Source organism: Aythya fuligula, chromosome 5 (assembly GCF_009819795.1).
Source record: "Aythya fuligula isolate bAytFul2 chromosome 5, bAytFul2.pri, whole genome shotgun sequence".
NCBI classification, from domain to species: Eukaryota; Metazoa; Chordata; class Aves; order Anseriformes; family Anatidae; genus Aythya; species Aythya fuligula.
The window spans coordinates 61,573,606-61,588,653 of NC_045563.1; the positions used below are offsets into that span (position 1 = coordinate 61,573,606).

The 15,048-nt window shown below is 36.6% G+C and overlaps 1 protein-coding gene across 1 annotated transcript; it reads left to right on the forward strand.

The window, feature by feature from the left end:
- The first annotated feature begins 875 nt into the window (after nucleotides 1-875).
- On the forward strand, nucleotides 876-9,937 carry LOC116489859 (vitamin D 25-hydroxylase). Its single transcript, XM_032188563.1, has 5 exons — nucleotides 876-1,211; nucleotides 3,075-3,216; nucleotides 4,779-5,411; nucleotides 8,372-8,701; nucleotides 9,644-9,937. The coding sequence occupies exons 1-5, from the start codon at nucleotides 876-878 to the stop codon at nucleotides 9,817-9,819; spliced, it is 1,617 nt and encodes a 538-aa protein (XP_032044454.1). The 3' UTR covers nucleotides 9,820-9,937.
- The last annotated feature ends 5,111 nt before the right edge of the window (nucleotides 9,938-15,048 follow it).

A 15,048-nucleotide genomic window follows, 5' to 3' on the forward strand; every position in this document is an offset into this window, starting at 1 on the left:
GGCCTTTGCTATGTTTGATTTCTTCACCACCTGCCTTCTGAGCAACATATGGGGCCCTCCTCAGCTTTTGTGCCATGTACTCTCAGGTCACAAATGCCACATTTGAAACAGAATGTCCCATCACAGAAGCGTACTGAGAATTAAGCATTGAATAGTTAGATTATCAGGTACGTATTTGATCTGTAATGTTATGAATTGTAATTAAGTACATGGGTATAAATTCTTTATCATTTGAGATGGCAGAATTCTTACAAATCTACAAAAAGAAACTAAATTAGAAAGAAAGGAAGAAAGATTGAGCTGGGAACACACGGTATAGAAATTATAACCTGGCAGTAATCCTCCTGTTGTGCCTAAGGTTTACTGCCAGTGTAAAGTTGCACTGATGGAATAGGAAAATCAGCGTGAGTGGAAACAAAGGGGAGTTTTCTATGAACTCTCTGGGCAGGCTGTTACGTTGCACGTCGGGTTTGCTTTCTTAGCTCTGCATTAAGCGATCCCGTGCTCTTCCAGCCCCCTTTCCCGACGTATGGTCCCGCTGAGCAGCAACCGCGCTGGCTCGTTAGCTACCGGGGGCCTTCCCCCAGCGCGCAGCTACCCCGGGATGGGGGAAAACACCCCCAGCCGTGGGATTTTGCTTCCCCGGCGCCACATAAGCGGCTGTTGCTGTCGCAGGTGTGCGCACGGAGGCACCCTCGAGCAGCGAGGGCACTTTCATCCCACTCGGGTGCGCACCGCGGCGGGACCGCAGCCTCCCTCCGAGCCGCCCCCCGCGCCCCCGGGTCCGCCGGGTGCCCCCGCTCCGCTCCGTTGCGCTCCGCGGCTCCGGGGCCGGCTGACGCGTGGGGCGGCGCCGCCGAGGGCCAATCAGCCCAATGGGGCGGCGGGATGGGACGGGACGGGACGCGACGGGACGGGACGCGACGGGACGGGGCCGGGCGGCGGCAGGAGGAAGCGGCGAGATGCGGGCGGCGGCGGGGGACGCGGGGCCGGGAGAGGGCGGAGGGCGGCTGCTGCCACCGCCGCTGCTGCTGCTGCTGCTGCCGCTGGCGCTGCTGGCCGCGCTGGTGGTGCGGCAGCTGCTGAAGCAGCGGCGGCCGCCCGGCTTCCCCCCCGGCCCCGCGGGGCTGCCCCTCATCGGCAACATCCACGCCCTGGGCGCGGAGCAGCCGCACGTCTACATGAGGCGGCAGAGCCACATCCACGGGCAGGTACCGGGACCGGGACCGGGACCGGGACCGGGACCGGGGTTAGGGCCGGGGGCAGGGAGCGGGGCCGCGCTGCGGGTCGGGAGCGCGGCTCCCCCTGGCGGGCAGCGGCCCCGGGAGCATCCCCGGCGGGGCACGGGCTGGGGGGGCGCTGCTGGGAAGGGCCTCTAGGGGGATAGTCGGGTATCTGCTTGCAGTTTATGTGCATAGGCAGGGGGGTGCTTTGTTGTTTCTCAGCTGTTTCCTACCAGTCTGTTCTTACACGCTTCATGGAAAAAAAAAAAAAAAAAAATTGATCTCCTAGCGGGACATCAATGGGAGAAACAAAAGGATAGGGGCATCTCCTCGTTTCTTTCTTTCGTTTTGGCAAAAGGAAAAAGTAAAAGTGTTTCAAGGAAAGCATTCACCTGAACGGATTAGAAATAGGAAGGAAAATACATCGTTAAATAAGCTCAGGTTTCCACTTGCCTGTAATGCTGCCTGCAGTTCTGTGCCCCTGCTGTTGCCAAAGATCCTGCAGAATCTGGGGGCGCTTGAAGGAGGCAGATCAGGATATGGGGAGCTCTGAAAAAGATCGACAAAATGATCTTTTATAAAAAAAGAAATGATCTTTTTTAAAATGACATTTTGTATTCAAGGAAGCATAATAAATAAGCTATGACTACAGTATGCAAAAATGACAGATGCTCTCAAGAAGTATACGACGAGTTTCTTCTCGTCACATAAAAAGAGCATTTGTAGCAGTGAAAAATTCAAGTTTGCTAAAAGGAAATAGTCTTCACAGAATGCATTACTAGACTAGTGCTCCTTAATTCTTCATATAATGGTGTCCAACCATGCTGAGATAAAGAAAAAATAAGGATTTGTGAAAGTAAAAAATACGTGATTTATAATGCTCAGAAAAGTATGGAAAGGGATATAGAATTTTAGTCTTCAGAGTTTAGCCTCATTTTAAATTTTTTGAACCGTAGGATAAATTTTTCATTTTGTTTATCCTGTATGTGCCTTCTGCAGGATGTATTGCACCTTTCTCCAAAGCATCTAGTGCTGACCACTTCTGGAAACAGGTGATGGGACTAGCTGGGCTATGCTATCATTTGTTGGCTGTCATCATGGCTCTCACATCTGTCATCTGATGGGTCTTGGGGAGCCTGTGCAAAGTAAGCTGGTGTCCAGTTTCAGAGACAGAAAGGACTAGGTGCAGCTTGGTTGTTTTCACAACTGACACCACTTCTACATCTGCTACTGCAGAGCGATGGAAGTCTTTGCGATAACTTGTAGCTTCTGTCACAACGTCCATAACCAAATTAAGCTACTGGAATTTACCTTTACTAAGGAAGGGAGGAGAAACAGCTAACAACAGTGAGACTTCCCTGCCTTCTGTGGAAATAGTCTCACCAAATTAAGGAAGTAGCCAATACAAATATTTTATTTCTAGGTCTTTTATAGAAGATATACCTTATGCCTACTAATGTTAGGGGAAAAGATTTTTTTTTTCTGAATTACATACATTGTGGTACCTGACTCACATTTTCGTAATGACTATATAAAAGCATCCGTGGTCCTTACTGTGGAGGTCTCGTCGCGTTAGGTGCACTGCAAAGCAGAGTGTAGCATGGGCTAATTTACTGTATCATTTGACAGAGTAAACCAGCTCACAACAAACTCTATGATGCCACTATTGTATCACTAGTAGAACTCTCTGGTTACCTATATGCCCTACTGAAGTTATTATTATATTTATGAAGATTGTATTTTCCATTGAAGTTTAACATTGTTTCACTTTTTCATTAGTTGTTTTGCTTGCTTTTGTTATTTGTTCTTAAGATTTACTTGTAATAGCATTTATTATTTTTTTCTCCACAGATTTTCAGCCTTGATCTGGGTGGTATATCTGCTATTGTGCTGAATGGCTATGATGCAGTAAAAGAATGCCTTGTTCATCAAAGCGAAATTTTTGCAGATAGACCATCTCTTCCCTTGTTTAAGAAGTTGACAAACATGGGAGGTAAGTGCTAGTGTCTTCAAACAGAAATGCAGTTTTTGTCCGTTAGACTTCATTTGTGTTTATGATCACATAAACATGTGCATTAGCTGTTTTCTCTACTTTTTTGTTTGTTTTTTTAAATCTCATGAAACGCTTTTTTTTTTTTTTCATGAAACACTTAATGCTTAAGATATCTGGAAAGGATTGTCATTCTTGGACTAAATTCCATAGCAAAATGTGTTTCATTTTTTTGTCTCCATGCTCTCTCCTCCCCACTCGGTTACTATCAGTTTCTGAGCCATTTTCTCTGTTCCCGGTGATCCTGAGTTTGAAGCATCTCTTAGTTTATTATTTGGCTATGAGTAGTGAAAGAATCTTCTGAAGTAGCTATACTTAGTACCCATTATTAGAACTCTTCAAATTGTTTAGGACATGTTTTACCCATTATTAGAACTCTTCAAATACATTTGAGGAACGTATTTTGTTACATCTTGTCTTTTGTGTAGACTTGGGCCTTTTAAGTAGGCAAATATGATTTCTGTGGCCTTCCTATTAAGATCTATATTAGATGGGCCTCTAACATTCAAATAAAGTTGTATGAGGAACTTAAGGAATTTGAGGAGTTTAAGAGCTGCAGCAGAAACTTACGTTCTGTGGTTAAATAGGTCAGTATTTCTCCTTGGTGATTCAATTTTGTGTTTTTTGTTTGTTTGTTTGTTTTTGTTTTCTGTCTTTTATGCTTGGCTTAGTAACATCTGTTTTGTAATAGCTGTTTTTCGTTGCTTTACACAGATTTCAGCCACATCATTAAAAATTGTACCCTGTTCCTTCCTTAGTTCAGTATTCTTTTTTTTCTTTGCTTAGAGGGCTTAATTAACTTTACTGTGTTTAACTTGAGTATCTTAATTAACATTCAGGAGCTGTGTTGTCTTCAAAGATGTTTGTCAGAAGAAGAACTCTGATAAAAGATAGCTTTGGTAATATTCAGTATTTGAATTCAAGTTTAATAGGAAGGATCTTTTTGATTTTTTTATTACCAATTTCACTTCTTAACTTTTGTTTATAGGATATGCTACTTTAATAATAAGTGAGTGAGAACTTCAGTGAAGAAAGGAAGATATGGGCTTTACTACGTGTTAGTATATGTGTTATGTCCCAGAAGGGCTTGTGTTTTGATTGCTAAAATGTTTTTTGTCTTGATGGGTATCAAAATACTCTTGGTGTACCTGTTGTCATTATAGTTGCGTTGCATTTTGCTGTGTGAAAGTACCCATAGCAGCTGTTCTATCTTAGTCCAAATTTTCACAAACACAGAATGTTTCCAAACAGATCAGATATGCCTCTACATAAGGATACGATGTCTGTTAACCTGCTTGCATAGGTTAGGCAAATGTTTGTCAGGAGTAGCTTAGGCAAGTTTAATTCAACTTTGAGGCAGAGAGATTGTTTCAGTAATCATTTAATGGTTCATTGTATCGATAGTAATATACTCTTAGAGTGGATTGATATGTTAAATAATTCTATCATCTTATGGGGGAAAAATAAAGCACTGCATAAAATACTGTGTCAAAATATTTTTTCAGGCTTACTGAACAGTAAATATGGCAGAGGATGGACAGAGCATCGCAAATTAGCTGTAAATACCTTTCGAATTTTTGGATATGGTCAAAGATCTTTTGAACACAAAATTTCTGAAGAATCTGTGTTTTTTCTTGATGCCATTGATACATACAAAGGCAGACCATTTGATCTTAAGCACTTGATAACAAATGCCGTTTCAAACATCACTAATCTGATTATTTTTGGAGAACGTTTTACATATGAAGATACTGAATTTCAGCACATGATTGAGATTTTTAGTGAAAATATTGAATTAGCTGCTAGCGCTTCCGTATTTTTATATAATGCTTTTCCGTGGATTGGTATCTTGCCATTTGGGAAACACCAGCAGCTGTTTAAAAATGCAGCTGAAGTCTATGACTTTCTTCATGAGCTTATTGAACGTGTCTCTGAAAATAGGAAGCCTCAGTCACCTCGACATTTTGTAGATGCATATTTAGATGAGATGGACTGCAATGAAAATGATCCAGAATCTACATATTCAAGAGAAAACTTAATTTTCTCTGTTGGAGAACTCATCATAGCTGGGACAGAAACCACAACAAATGTTTTAAGATGGGCAGTGTTATTTATGGCTCTTTATCCACACATTCAAGGTAAGAATGCTGATATTTTGAGGAACTGATACACTTTCCAATTGCTGATTTAAAATGCTTTTTCAAAATAGTGAAGTTATCCATACTTGTAACTAAAAATGAAGGTTTGTATATATTACTGTACTTCATCATTTTCCAAATATACTATGGACAGATGTGCAAACCTGAGTTTATTTGCAGATGAAGATATCAAAATTGAAGCATTGATAGCATTGATGATAGTATCTTAGATTCTATTATTAAATTTTGTTTTAAAACTTTTTATGGAGCTTTGATTTTTTTTCCATAAATTATTTCTAATATATTTAAATTTAGCATTATGGTGCTTAATATTGGTTGGCAGGTGCACTAGGTCTATGTAGTAAAATAATAAAGAAATGCAAATATGTATAAAAATAATAAACTAAATAAATAAAATGTAAAAACATCAGCAAAAATGTTTTGGATAACTGCTTAGGTACAATTTCATTTATCCTTAAGTGCCTCCACTCAAAATAGATGTAGGTGTCACAGACGTGTATATTTATACTTCTAGAAGAAAGAAAAAAAGCATTTCAAAAATATAAGATATGTTACAGACATTCTGAAGTAAGGCAGCACTAGATGTTTGAGTATCAGCCCAGCCACTTTGTGTAGAAGTTTGGATATTAGAAGTGAGTAGTAACACTTCTTGTTTCACTGCTTACAGTTTTGCTTTTCCTATCAAAATCTTAGAAGTGCTAAGTTCAACTAGGGACTTTCAGTATTTTGAGAAAAAGCAGCCTAGGTGACTCAAACTTGGAAAGTTACTATTTATGCTTTGACCAAATAATATTGCGCTAACATCAATTTGAACACCATTATTTTAGATTAGAGATGAAACACTACCCATGTCTATAAGGATGTTAAGTTCTGCATAGGAACCAGATATCGCTGTAAATGAAAGATAATGTTTTCTTCTCATGGTAGTGGGTATATAACTGCACCTTCTCATTTTCTCAGCTATATAATATATATATTTTTTAAAATTTAAATAAAGTGGACAAAACATAATTATTCTTTTTAAATTTGATAAACTTTTATATTTAAGGCAAATACAGCTCTATTTAAAAAACACACTGAACATTAAAATATGTAACAATGAAAACATATATCAAGACCTGACTTTCAATAAACAGTAAAAAGCATTCAGATTAAATATAGAAAATTGATGCCAAAGTTTTTTTTTTTATTGCTGTTGCGATAATTGTTTTTGGTTTCATATTCATTGAGCTGGGTAAAATATTTGGTTAAGTAGGACTAAAGTTTTCTCAATGTCTTCTTACAGCCATAATTTCTTACATATTTTCTTATTTTCATTTGTTCAATGATTTTAGTTAGCTGATTAATTCATTGAACATGAGGTAACTGGTTAAAGATTAAAAATCAGGCAATTTTCATCTTCTAGTTTAGGATTAAAAGTAAGCTGTAGCAGGACTTGAAATGTTTTTTGTAAAAACTTTGATAGACATTCTAAGGAGAAATACCTACTTTCAGTTCACTGAGTACAACTAATATTATTTTGTGGGAGCTTAAAACTAAGATTGCTATTTTTAAACAAGAAGCATACTTCAGAGGTTTTAAAAAAGAAGGGTCTAAAAAAATAAATATTGCTTATATGCTTCTAAGTTCCACTGATTCATCTTTATGCTCGACATAGTACAACTAGAAAGTCTACCAAAAAAAAAAAAGAAAAAACATTCAATAAAATTTAAAAATATATTATCTGATTAAGGATACTTAAGGTTTAGGTTGCATATATAAATTCTCTATATTTAGCTGAAAAAACAGTATATTGAGTGCCATAAGTAATCGATAGGATAATGTTAACTAAGAACATCCTTACTCCTCTGTTAAGAGCTGACCAAGATACTCATTCAATAGAGATCAGGAAAATGTAGTTTTATCTCTATATAACATTAGAGTTTTGTAGAGATCCATTTACCTGAAATAATCTTCTGATTGCAGATCTTATGATATAAAGTTACTGATTCAGAATTCAAATTCAGTTCACCTGCGTAAAAGTAAAGATTGCTATTACCTTATTACAATGTATCATGATGTATACTTATACATCACGGCATTACAGAATGTATTTTCACTAAGCTGCTTCTCAGCTTTGTATTTTTATGTGAAATGTTGTCACTTCAGGTTGAAGAACCTGGTCATTCTGGTAGAATTTTTCTGTCATTTCCCAGATTTTTACTATCAATCCCACATGAACTGTAAAAAATAAAATAAAATAAAATAAATCAGTTTTGTTTTAGTTTGGAGCTTTTTGACAGTTTCAACAAAAAAGGTGTATTGTGGGGGGGAGGGAAGAAAAGAGGTCTGGATGCCTTTGAGATTATTTAAATAATGACCTTATGCCTGTTAAGTTAATTTTTCAAATAACTTAAAAACAGAGACTGATTGAATTTGTTCCGTTTCAGTTAAATTCAGAATCTAGCTATAGCTGTCCCTCTTACCTGATACGCTACAATGAGAGTTATTTTCATTTCAAGAGTAAATGACTTTACACTATGACAATTTCAAATAATCAGCAGAATTATACAAATGAAATCTTAAGTAGGTAATTTCAGTGTTATTTATGTCCACTCAGGTACTCTAGTACATTACTCAAGTACATTATCTTTGCAGTGTCATGCTTGTTTCCTTCATTTTGAAGAGCTCCAGAAATAAAGGTATCCCAAGTGAAAAAGAGTATGTCAAAGCATATTTTCACTTTTTAATAGTTGCTCTTTAAATGAAGATTACTGGTATATATGCTAAGAATTCCTACTAGCTAGAGGAAGAAAACAAGAGTCTAAATGCTTATAAGCTACTATATTTTGTATAAGGTATTTAATATTTCAGTATTCTTTTAAAAGTATGTTTTTAAGCTAGAAAATATGCAGAATATTATTCAATAAACAACTTGCTTTTATTCCTTTTCCTAACAGGGCAAGTTCAAAAAGAAATCGATTTGGTCATTGGCCCAAACAAAATGCCTTCTTTAGAAGAGAAATGTAAAATGCCATACACTGAGGCTGTTCTACATGAAGTTCTGCGATTCTGTAACATAGTTCCACTAGGTATTTTTCACGCAACTTCTAAAGATACTGTTGTGCGTGGTTACTCTATTCCTGAAGGCACTACAGTCATTACAAACCTCTACTCTGTACATTTTGATGAAAAATACTGGAGCAACCCAGAAGTATTTTCTCCAGAGAGGTTTTTGGACAGCAGTGGGCAGTTTGTCAAAAAAGATGCATTTGTTCCTTTTTCACTAGGTATGAGCCATTGCTTCAACTGTTCCTTTTCATAAATCTAGGAATGTACAGCACGGAATTTATAGCAATTAATCAGGAATGGACAGCATGATATAAAATGTCCACAGTTCTGATGAAACAGCTATTTTAAAGCTATATTAAATATAATGCATTCTGGACATAGCAGATTTTTGAATAATACCCTTATTATTATATAAACTAACAAAAAAGACTGCATAGTATCCTTAACTGGGGAATCTATATACATCATATCATTGTAGTACCTAAATGCTCTTTGTTACATGATTAATGGAGATAGTCACTTGCTGTTGAATTCATTGCATACAGGTGATTTGCACACCCAGTTTTCAAATTTCAGCACTTCGGTCAGCACCAGAAATTGCAGGTATTATTCCAAATTACCTTGGGGGTCAGATTATAACACTGCTTTCTGCCCCCAAGGAAATATTCTTGGAGTCCTAAGTTATCTTTATAGGCATCATATGGTGCTTCTAAAGGGGGACCATTTACCTCTCATATAATTAGCAACCTAAAAATTACTTGTTTAGCATAAGCTTACTGCCTAGCTGCAGTCCATAAAAAGACGTACCCTGTGTAGAGGATTACTTACTTTACAATCTGAGATACACTTTCTCCAAGAAATAAATGGAGGCAAGACAATTTTCTTGGACTAGATGCACAACTTCTACATGGCTAAAGTTAGATGTAATGAATTCTATCTTTATTACATATTTTATTATGGTTATGGTGTGGTATTTTTTTTTGTTGTTTTGTTTTGGTTATTCTACCTTATTACTTCTATGTTTTGTTATCCATTCATCTGTCATACAAAACCACTATTTCCCTTAGAATAGAAATGACCATTCTTATTCAGTTTGTGTTTAAACATTAATTAATTAATGTTTAAAGTGTTTTTTTTCAAACACTTTTTTTCCAATCCAGGAAGAAGACATTGTCTTGGAGAACAGCTAGCTCGAATGGAAATGTTTTTGTTTTTCACTTCATTACTACAACGATTTCATCTGTGTTTTCCTCATGGTGTGATTCCAGATCTCAAACCGAGGTTAGGCATGACATTACAACCACAGCCATACCTCATTTGTGCAGAACGACGATGAAGAGAAGTATCTAGACTGTCAGGTGGAATAAAATGCTCCAAGTTACAGCTGAGGAACCACTTGCCTTCTATATCTAAATGTATTCATGTTGGAAGAACAAAAAAATTTAAGAACTTAAACTGTGGCTACATGTATTTGTACACAAGTTTATGTGTTTGTTTTTTTCTACTTTGTTTTCATATATATGTAAAAAAGCAAAAACATACAGCACATCCTGTGTCTAAAGTTGATATTTTCACTCCATATTTTTTAAAAAATATTTCTTTGCAAGCTATTTTACTTGAGAGGATATTTTTATAAACATATAGTATATTGCTCCAAATTTTTTATGCTGCGATTTATCTATAGAAATCCCATACACACTATTCCAGCAAAGCAGTTCTTTATAATTCTCAATTACATTTACATTGCTAAAAAGGTTTTAAAGATACCTATTTAACTGTATGTAATTAAAAAAACAAACAAACTATTATTTCCAGCCTTGACAAACAAATTGACAATTAAAACGTTTTCTTCATTACTTCTCCTTGCCCAATCTTCCTAGTTGGTCTTCATTTTCTAGTGAGTCCGATAACCGTGTGAATTCACTTTTAAGATCTTTTATGGCTTGTTTCTCATTTAGTAACATACGCAAAGTGTTCCATTATTCCCATGCTCATGACAGTTACAGCAATCTTCTTTGCCAGTTTATTGCATTTCCAGACATGGGTCCTCCACTGCCTCCCTACACAAAGCATTATGTAATCATTAAGCTCTTCCTAAGTAGTCTAGAAAAAAGTATTTGTGTTACCAGTGCCACATGCAAATATGCTATAAGTCAAGAAAATAAGCTGATAATGAGACTGACAAGAAAAGAGACTTTTTTTTGGGGGGGGGAGGGGCAATAGAGTAGGGTAAGGAGAAACAAGTATTTAAATGAATTTTAAACACAAGCTGTAAGCCCAAAAACTACTTCTACCAGCCTCATTTTTGATTCTGTTTGACAGCTATTGCTTTATGGTTATTGGTAGACATAAACTTAGAACACAGGTCCTACAGGAGAACCTGATACTCTGAATGTGGTGCACAAGTCTGCATTGTGTGGGGAGTAGTGGGACTTCAGAATAGAGTTCGGTGAAAAACACACGCTGAGCAAACAGCTATTTATGAACATGGCTGAGTATTAGGCTTGCTGTTTATGCAGCTTTTGCTTTGACTCAGAGCTGTGGGAAAGTTCAAAGGCAGGAATTTGTCATTTTTCTTCTCACTTGATGTTTCTGGCTTATACTGAGTAGAAATGCTTCCTTTCTTTGGAGATAACAAAAGAGGAAGGTCAAATAGAGGTAATGACAGTCCACTTATATAATAGTCTGTTGACTTAAAATGCAGCAGGTCCAAATTAAATTACTTACCCTGTCAGAGGGTAGTCAGACTCACGTGTCCCACAGGGATCATCTGAAATGCGTATTTCTGGTGCTCTGAAGAGGGAAGGAAGACTATCAAATCCTCTTGCTGACCAACTGCTTTGCTGTAGAGATATAAGATTTCTAAAGAAAAAAAAAAAAAAAAAAAAAGAAAAAAAAAAGAGGTGTCAGCCTTCTTGCTGTGTATTTGACACACCATGGAAGTTGCAAACAATCTGCTCCTAAGATTTTGGCATACAGGGTGTATAGGGATGAGACAGCTGCTGAGGTTCTTAATACAGTTAAAACTGAGACTTTTCTGTTGTCAGCGTGAGTAGATGGTGGATACTTCTGAAGTGTTTATGTAAAAATAGTGTGATCTACAAAATGTAGGTCCCTTTAGCATGCAGAAAAATGGAATGGAAAAAAGAGTTTTCAGAGCTACAGTTCTGGACTTATGGGAATTCTGATACCCACTCACAGCTAGAGTTTTGCTGCTTGATATTTGGTTAGAACGTGTTTCAAATAATCTAAATTGAAGGGGGGAGGGGTTACAAAATAATCAAGAGGTATTTCTTGTAGGGCTACACTGAAAACACAGCTGGCCAGTGATAATTCCCTTTTCCCTTTGAGAAATAATTCTTGGCTGGTCTTAAATCCATTTAATGAGAACTGCATTGATTATATGCCATTCTGGTTTCTAAATCAAAATACCTTATAAAAGCCTTAGAATATTAATGAAAACTGTTATGATTATCTGCCAATTTACAGTCTCGTTCAAACAATCGAATACATCTGACAAACTATCTTCTCTATAGCATTAGTTATGTTTTATTCAGTATCAACTTTTTATTATTATTATTATTTTCCCTCAGGTATCTGACTTAGAATTATCCTAATCATCCAATTTAATCATTTGAAATATTGACATATTAGTTTTTCCAGTCCTCTGGTATTTCCCTGTTACACCAAGACTGAATTGTAATGAACATGAGTAGACAGCTAGGTGCTGAGAATTCCCCAGTGAACATTTTAGAGTGGAAATATGTAGCATAACTGCCTGCTATTTATCATTCTTTTGGGATTAAAGCATTTATTTTGTGTTAAAAATACATTGGTTATTTTTTTTTTCCCCAAATGCAGACCAAGTACTTCCTGCATAGTTTATCTTTTCATCATTTTTACTAGCATTGTTGCATTCTTAATACTTACATTATTCCGTTTAAGGAATGGTCGGTATTACTGAAAGGGTTTGGTGGGTATTGTTTTGGGGTTGTTTATGTTCTGTTGTTGTTCATGTCATGTTCAAATGTCTATACCCATTAAGAACTCCTAATCCTTCAACTTTGCTGATTCCAGGTTCTGTTTCTATCACTTACTCCACTGTCAATTTGCTGTATTTCATACCTTACAGTGTAATCTATATTGTAATGCTATAATTCTTAAAAGAGGTTCGGATTCATGGTGGATAGGTAAACATGCACTTTAACTCTGCAGCCAAAAGATCTTGCGTTGACAGAATATCGAGTGAGGATACAGAAGCCACATATATATTTGATGCTGGCACAAGCATTCCTCAAATACTGTCCCGATCTGTTGTCTATATTTAAAGGAGTGTTTAAAATGTGGCTGTGTTCCTATAACGCTGTAAGAATAACTTAGAATGTGCTTATGCTGTATATTCTGGCTTGCTGCAAGGTACTTCTACTTATTTATGAGCTGACCAAATACTATGTGATCATATGAGGGTAGCACTGTGTCTAAGCCAATATGGTTCCAAATCAGCATGATTTATTATTTCAGACTTGGTGATATATGGGCACTGTTTGACAGCTTATGGATAAATTGGGGGCTCAAGCATGTTTCCAAAATATACACCACAGAAATGTACTGTAGAACATATTGGCTAGTCATACATTCAAGACAATTCATTTGCTTCATTTATCAAACACGTGATTAAGTGACCTGATTACAGTCTACCGCCATCTATACAGAGAGAAAAAGTTGATAAAAGATCTCTTCAGTTAGTAGGAAAGAACAGAAAGAGAAGTCAAGCTGAAATATCTTTGAGCTAGGAAGCAGGTGAATACATTGAAACTGCTGTAGATGAAGAATTAGATATCTAACAGTGAGGATATCCCTGGATAGTTATAGAAATTTTAAAATCAGTTATCAGACATTTCTCCTGTTCTCTGCTTATAGTTTGAATTGCCTTCAGCATGAGGTGTAAACTGTAGTCACAATAATCTCCCATCTCAATCATCACCTTTTTAAAGTGTACTGTTCATTCTGAATTCCATATATCTACTAGTTATTCAAGTGTTAAAGCAGCCTGAGTTTACATATCAAGCAAACTGTTTCTTGATTTGGTATGTCATAATTGGATTCTGTGGTTGCCTGCATAGTGAGGACAAATTCTCAGGATAAATTGGTCTTTAAAGGTACAGACATAGACTTTCATAGCAATTAGGTATCGGAGGTGTTGTTTAGGCATTGGGCTTCATAATTTGAAGCCTTTGTCTAATCAAGATCAAATTAAACTTCTGGAAAAATTACACCTTATTCTGTCCTTCATACAATTTGAGGATCACTAGATTGTTCCATTTCTAGGTTTATCCTTTTAGATATTTCTGAAGGCTGTCAACTACCTTGATGTCAATGTGATTAGAATTAGGCAGAACCCATACTCACAGTGGTCATTTCTTAGGAAGACTGCCAGAATTCAGGAGACATTACGTTTGCTACGTTCTTCTGAATAAGTAACATTACAAATAGATTAAATCTATTACAATAATGGAGCAAATCAGGAATGTGCAATCTAATCCAATAGTTTACTATTACTGCAGCAGATGGCTGCTTGCCCAACATTTTACATGTGATTTATAACAGCCTATAGTAATACAACAGGAAACATAATACAGTTACTATTTTTCCCTTGCTGTTTTTAACTGCTGACTTGCTCGTCCAGGGTAGTACTAAAAAATCTTAAAAGAAATATCCTTAATTTGTATAAACTATTACTTGTAAAAAGCATGAAAAGAGATTACATATATACATTACATATAGTAATGTACATATAAAGTAACATATGTAAAGAGCTTTTTACATGACACTTAATTTGTTAGTATGCTTAACCACATTAATCCCACTGCTAGTATCTAGACAACAGGGTCCACACTGAATACTCTTATGCTCTTACTAAAATGAGGCAATAAAAGATGACTCAAATATTGTTCAGGTCCTTCACCAATATGGGTAATGCAGGTAGGATTTCGTATCAATAAAGAATGCAAATGAAGTAATAGAATCACTATTGATAAAACACCTTAAAGAATTCCAGTTATTCTAAAGCAAAGTTTACTTTCTTTACACACGTTCAGTTTTAGGGAGTCCAACTTCCCTTTGGTTGTCTTCAACTTGCACAATAAACTCAGTTAAAATAATGCTTGTCGTGAACACGCACCACAGCAGAACTAAATTGGTCTAATTTTTCCAGGAGAAACCTAGGTAATTATGAGACATCTCATGCCTGTATAGGTAAGGAAGTTCATTTAATTGTTCTTCATGGGAGCATAAGAGTTGTTTTTTTTAAAGATCCTCAAGGAATCCAGATCTTCTCCCATTATATTTTACATATATTTCTCTTTTAAAGTACAGTCAAAATTAGTAGACAGTTCCACTGAGTCAGTAGATACTTCCAATTCCTGTTTTTTGAACGTTGGTATTTGTCATATTTCTAAGATTGTGCACATTTTCTTATTAGTCCTTAAAGTGATTCACATGAGATCCTATTTCTAGTTCTAGTATTTAGCATATAGGTCCAGAAATAAGGTCAGTAAGTTATACA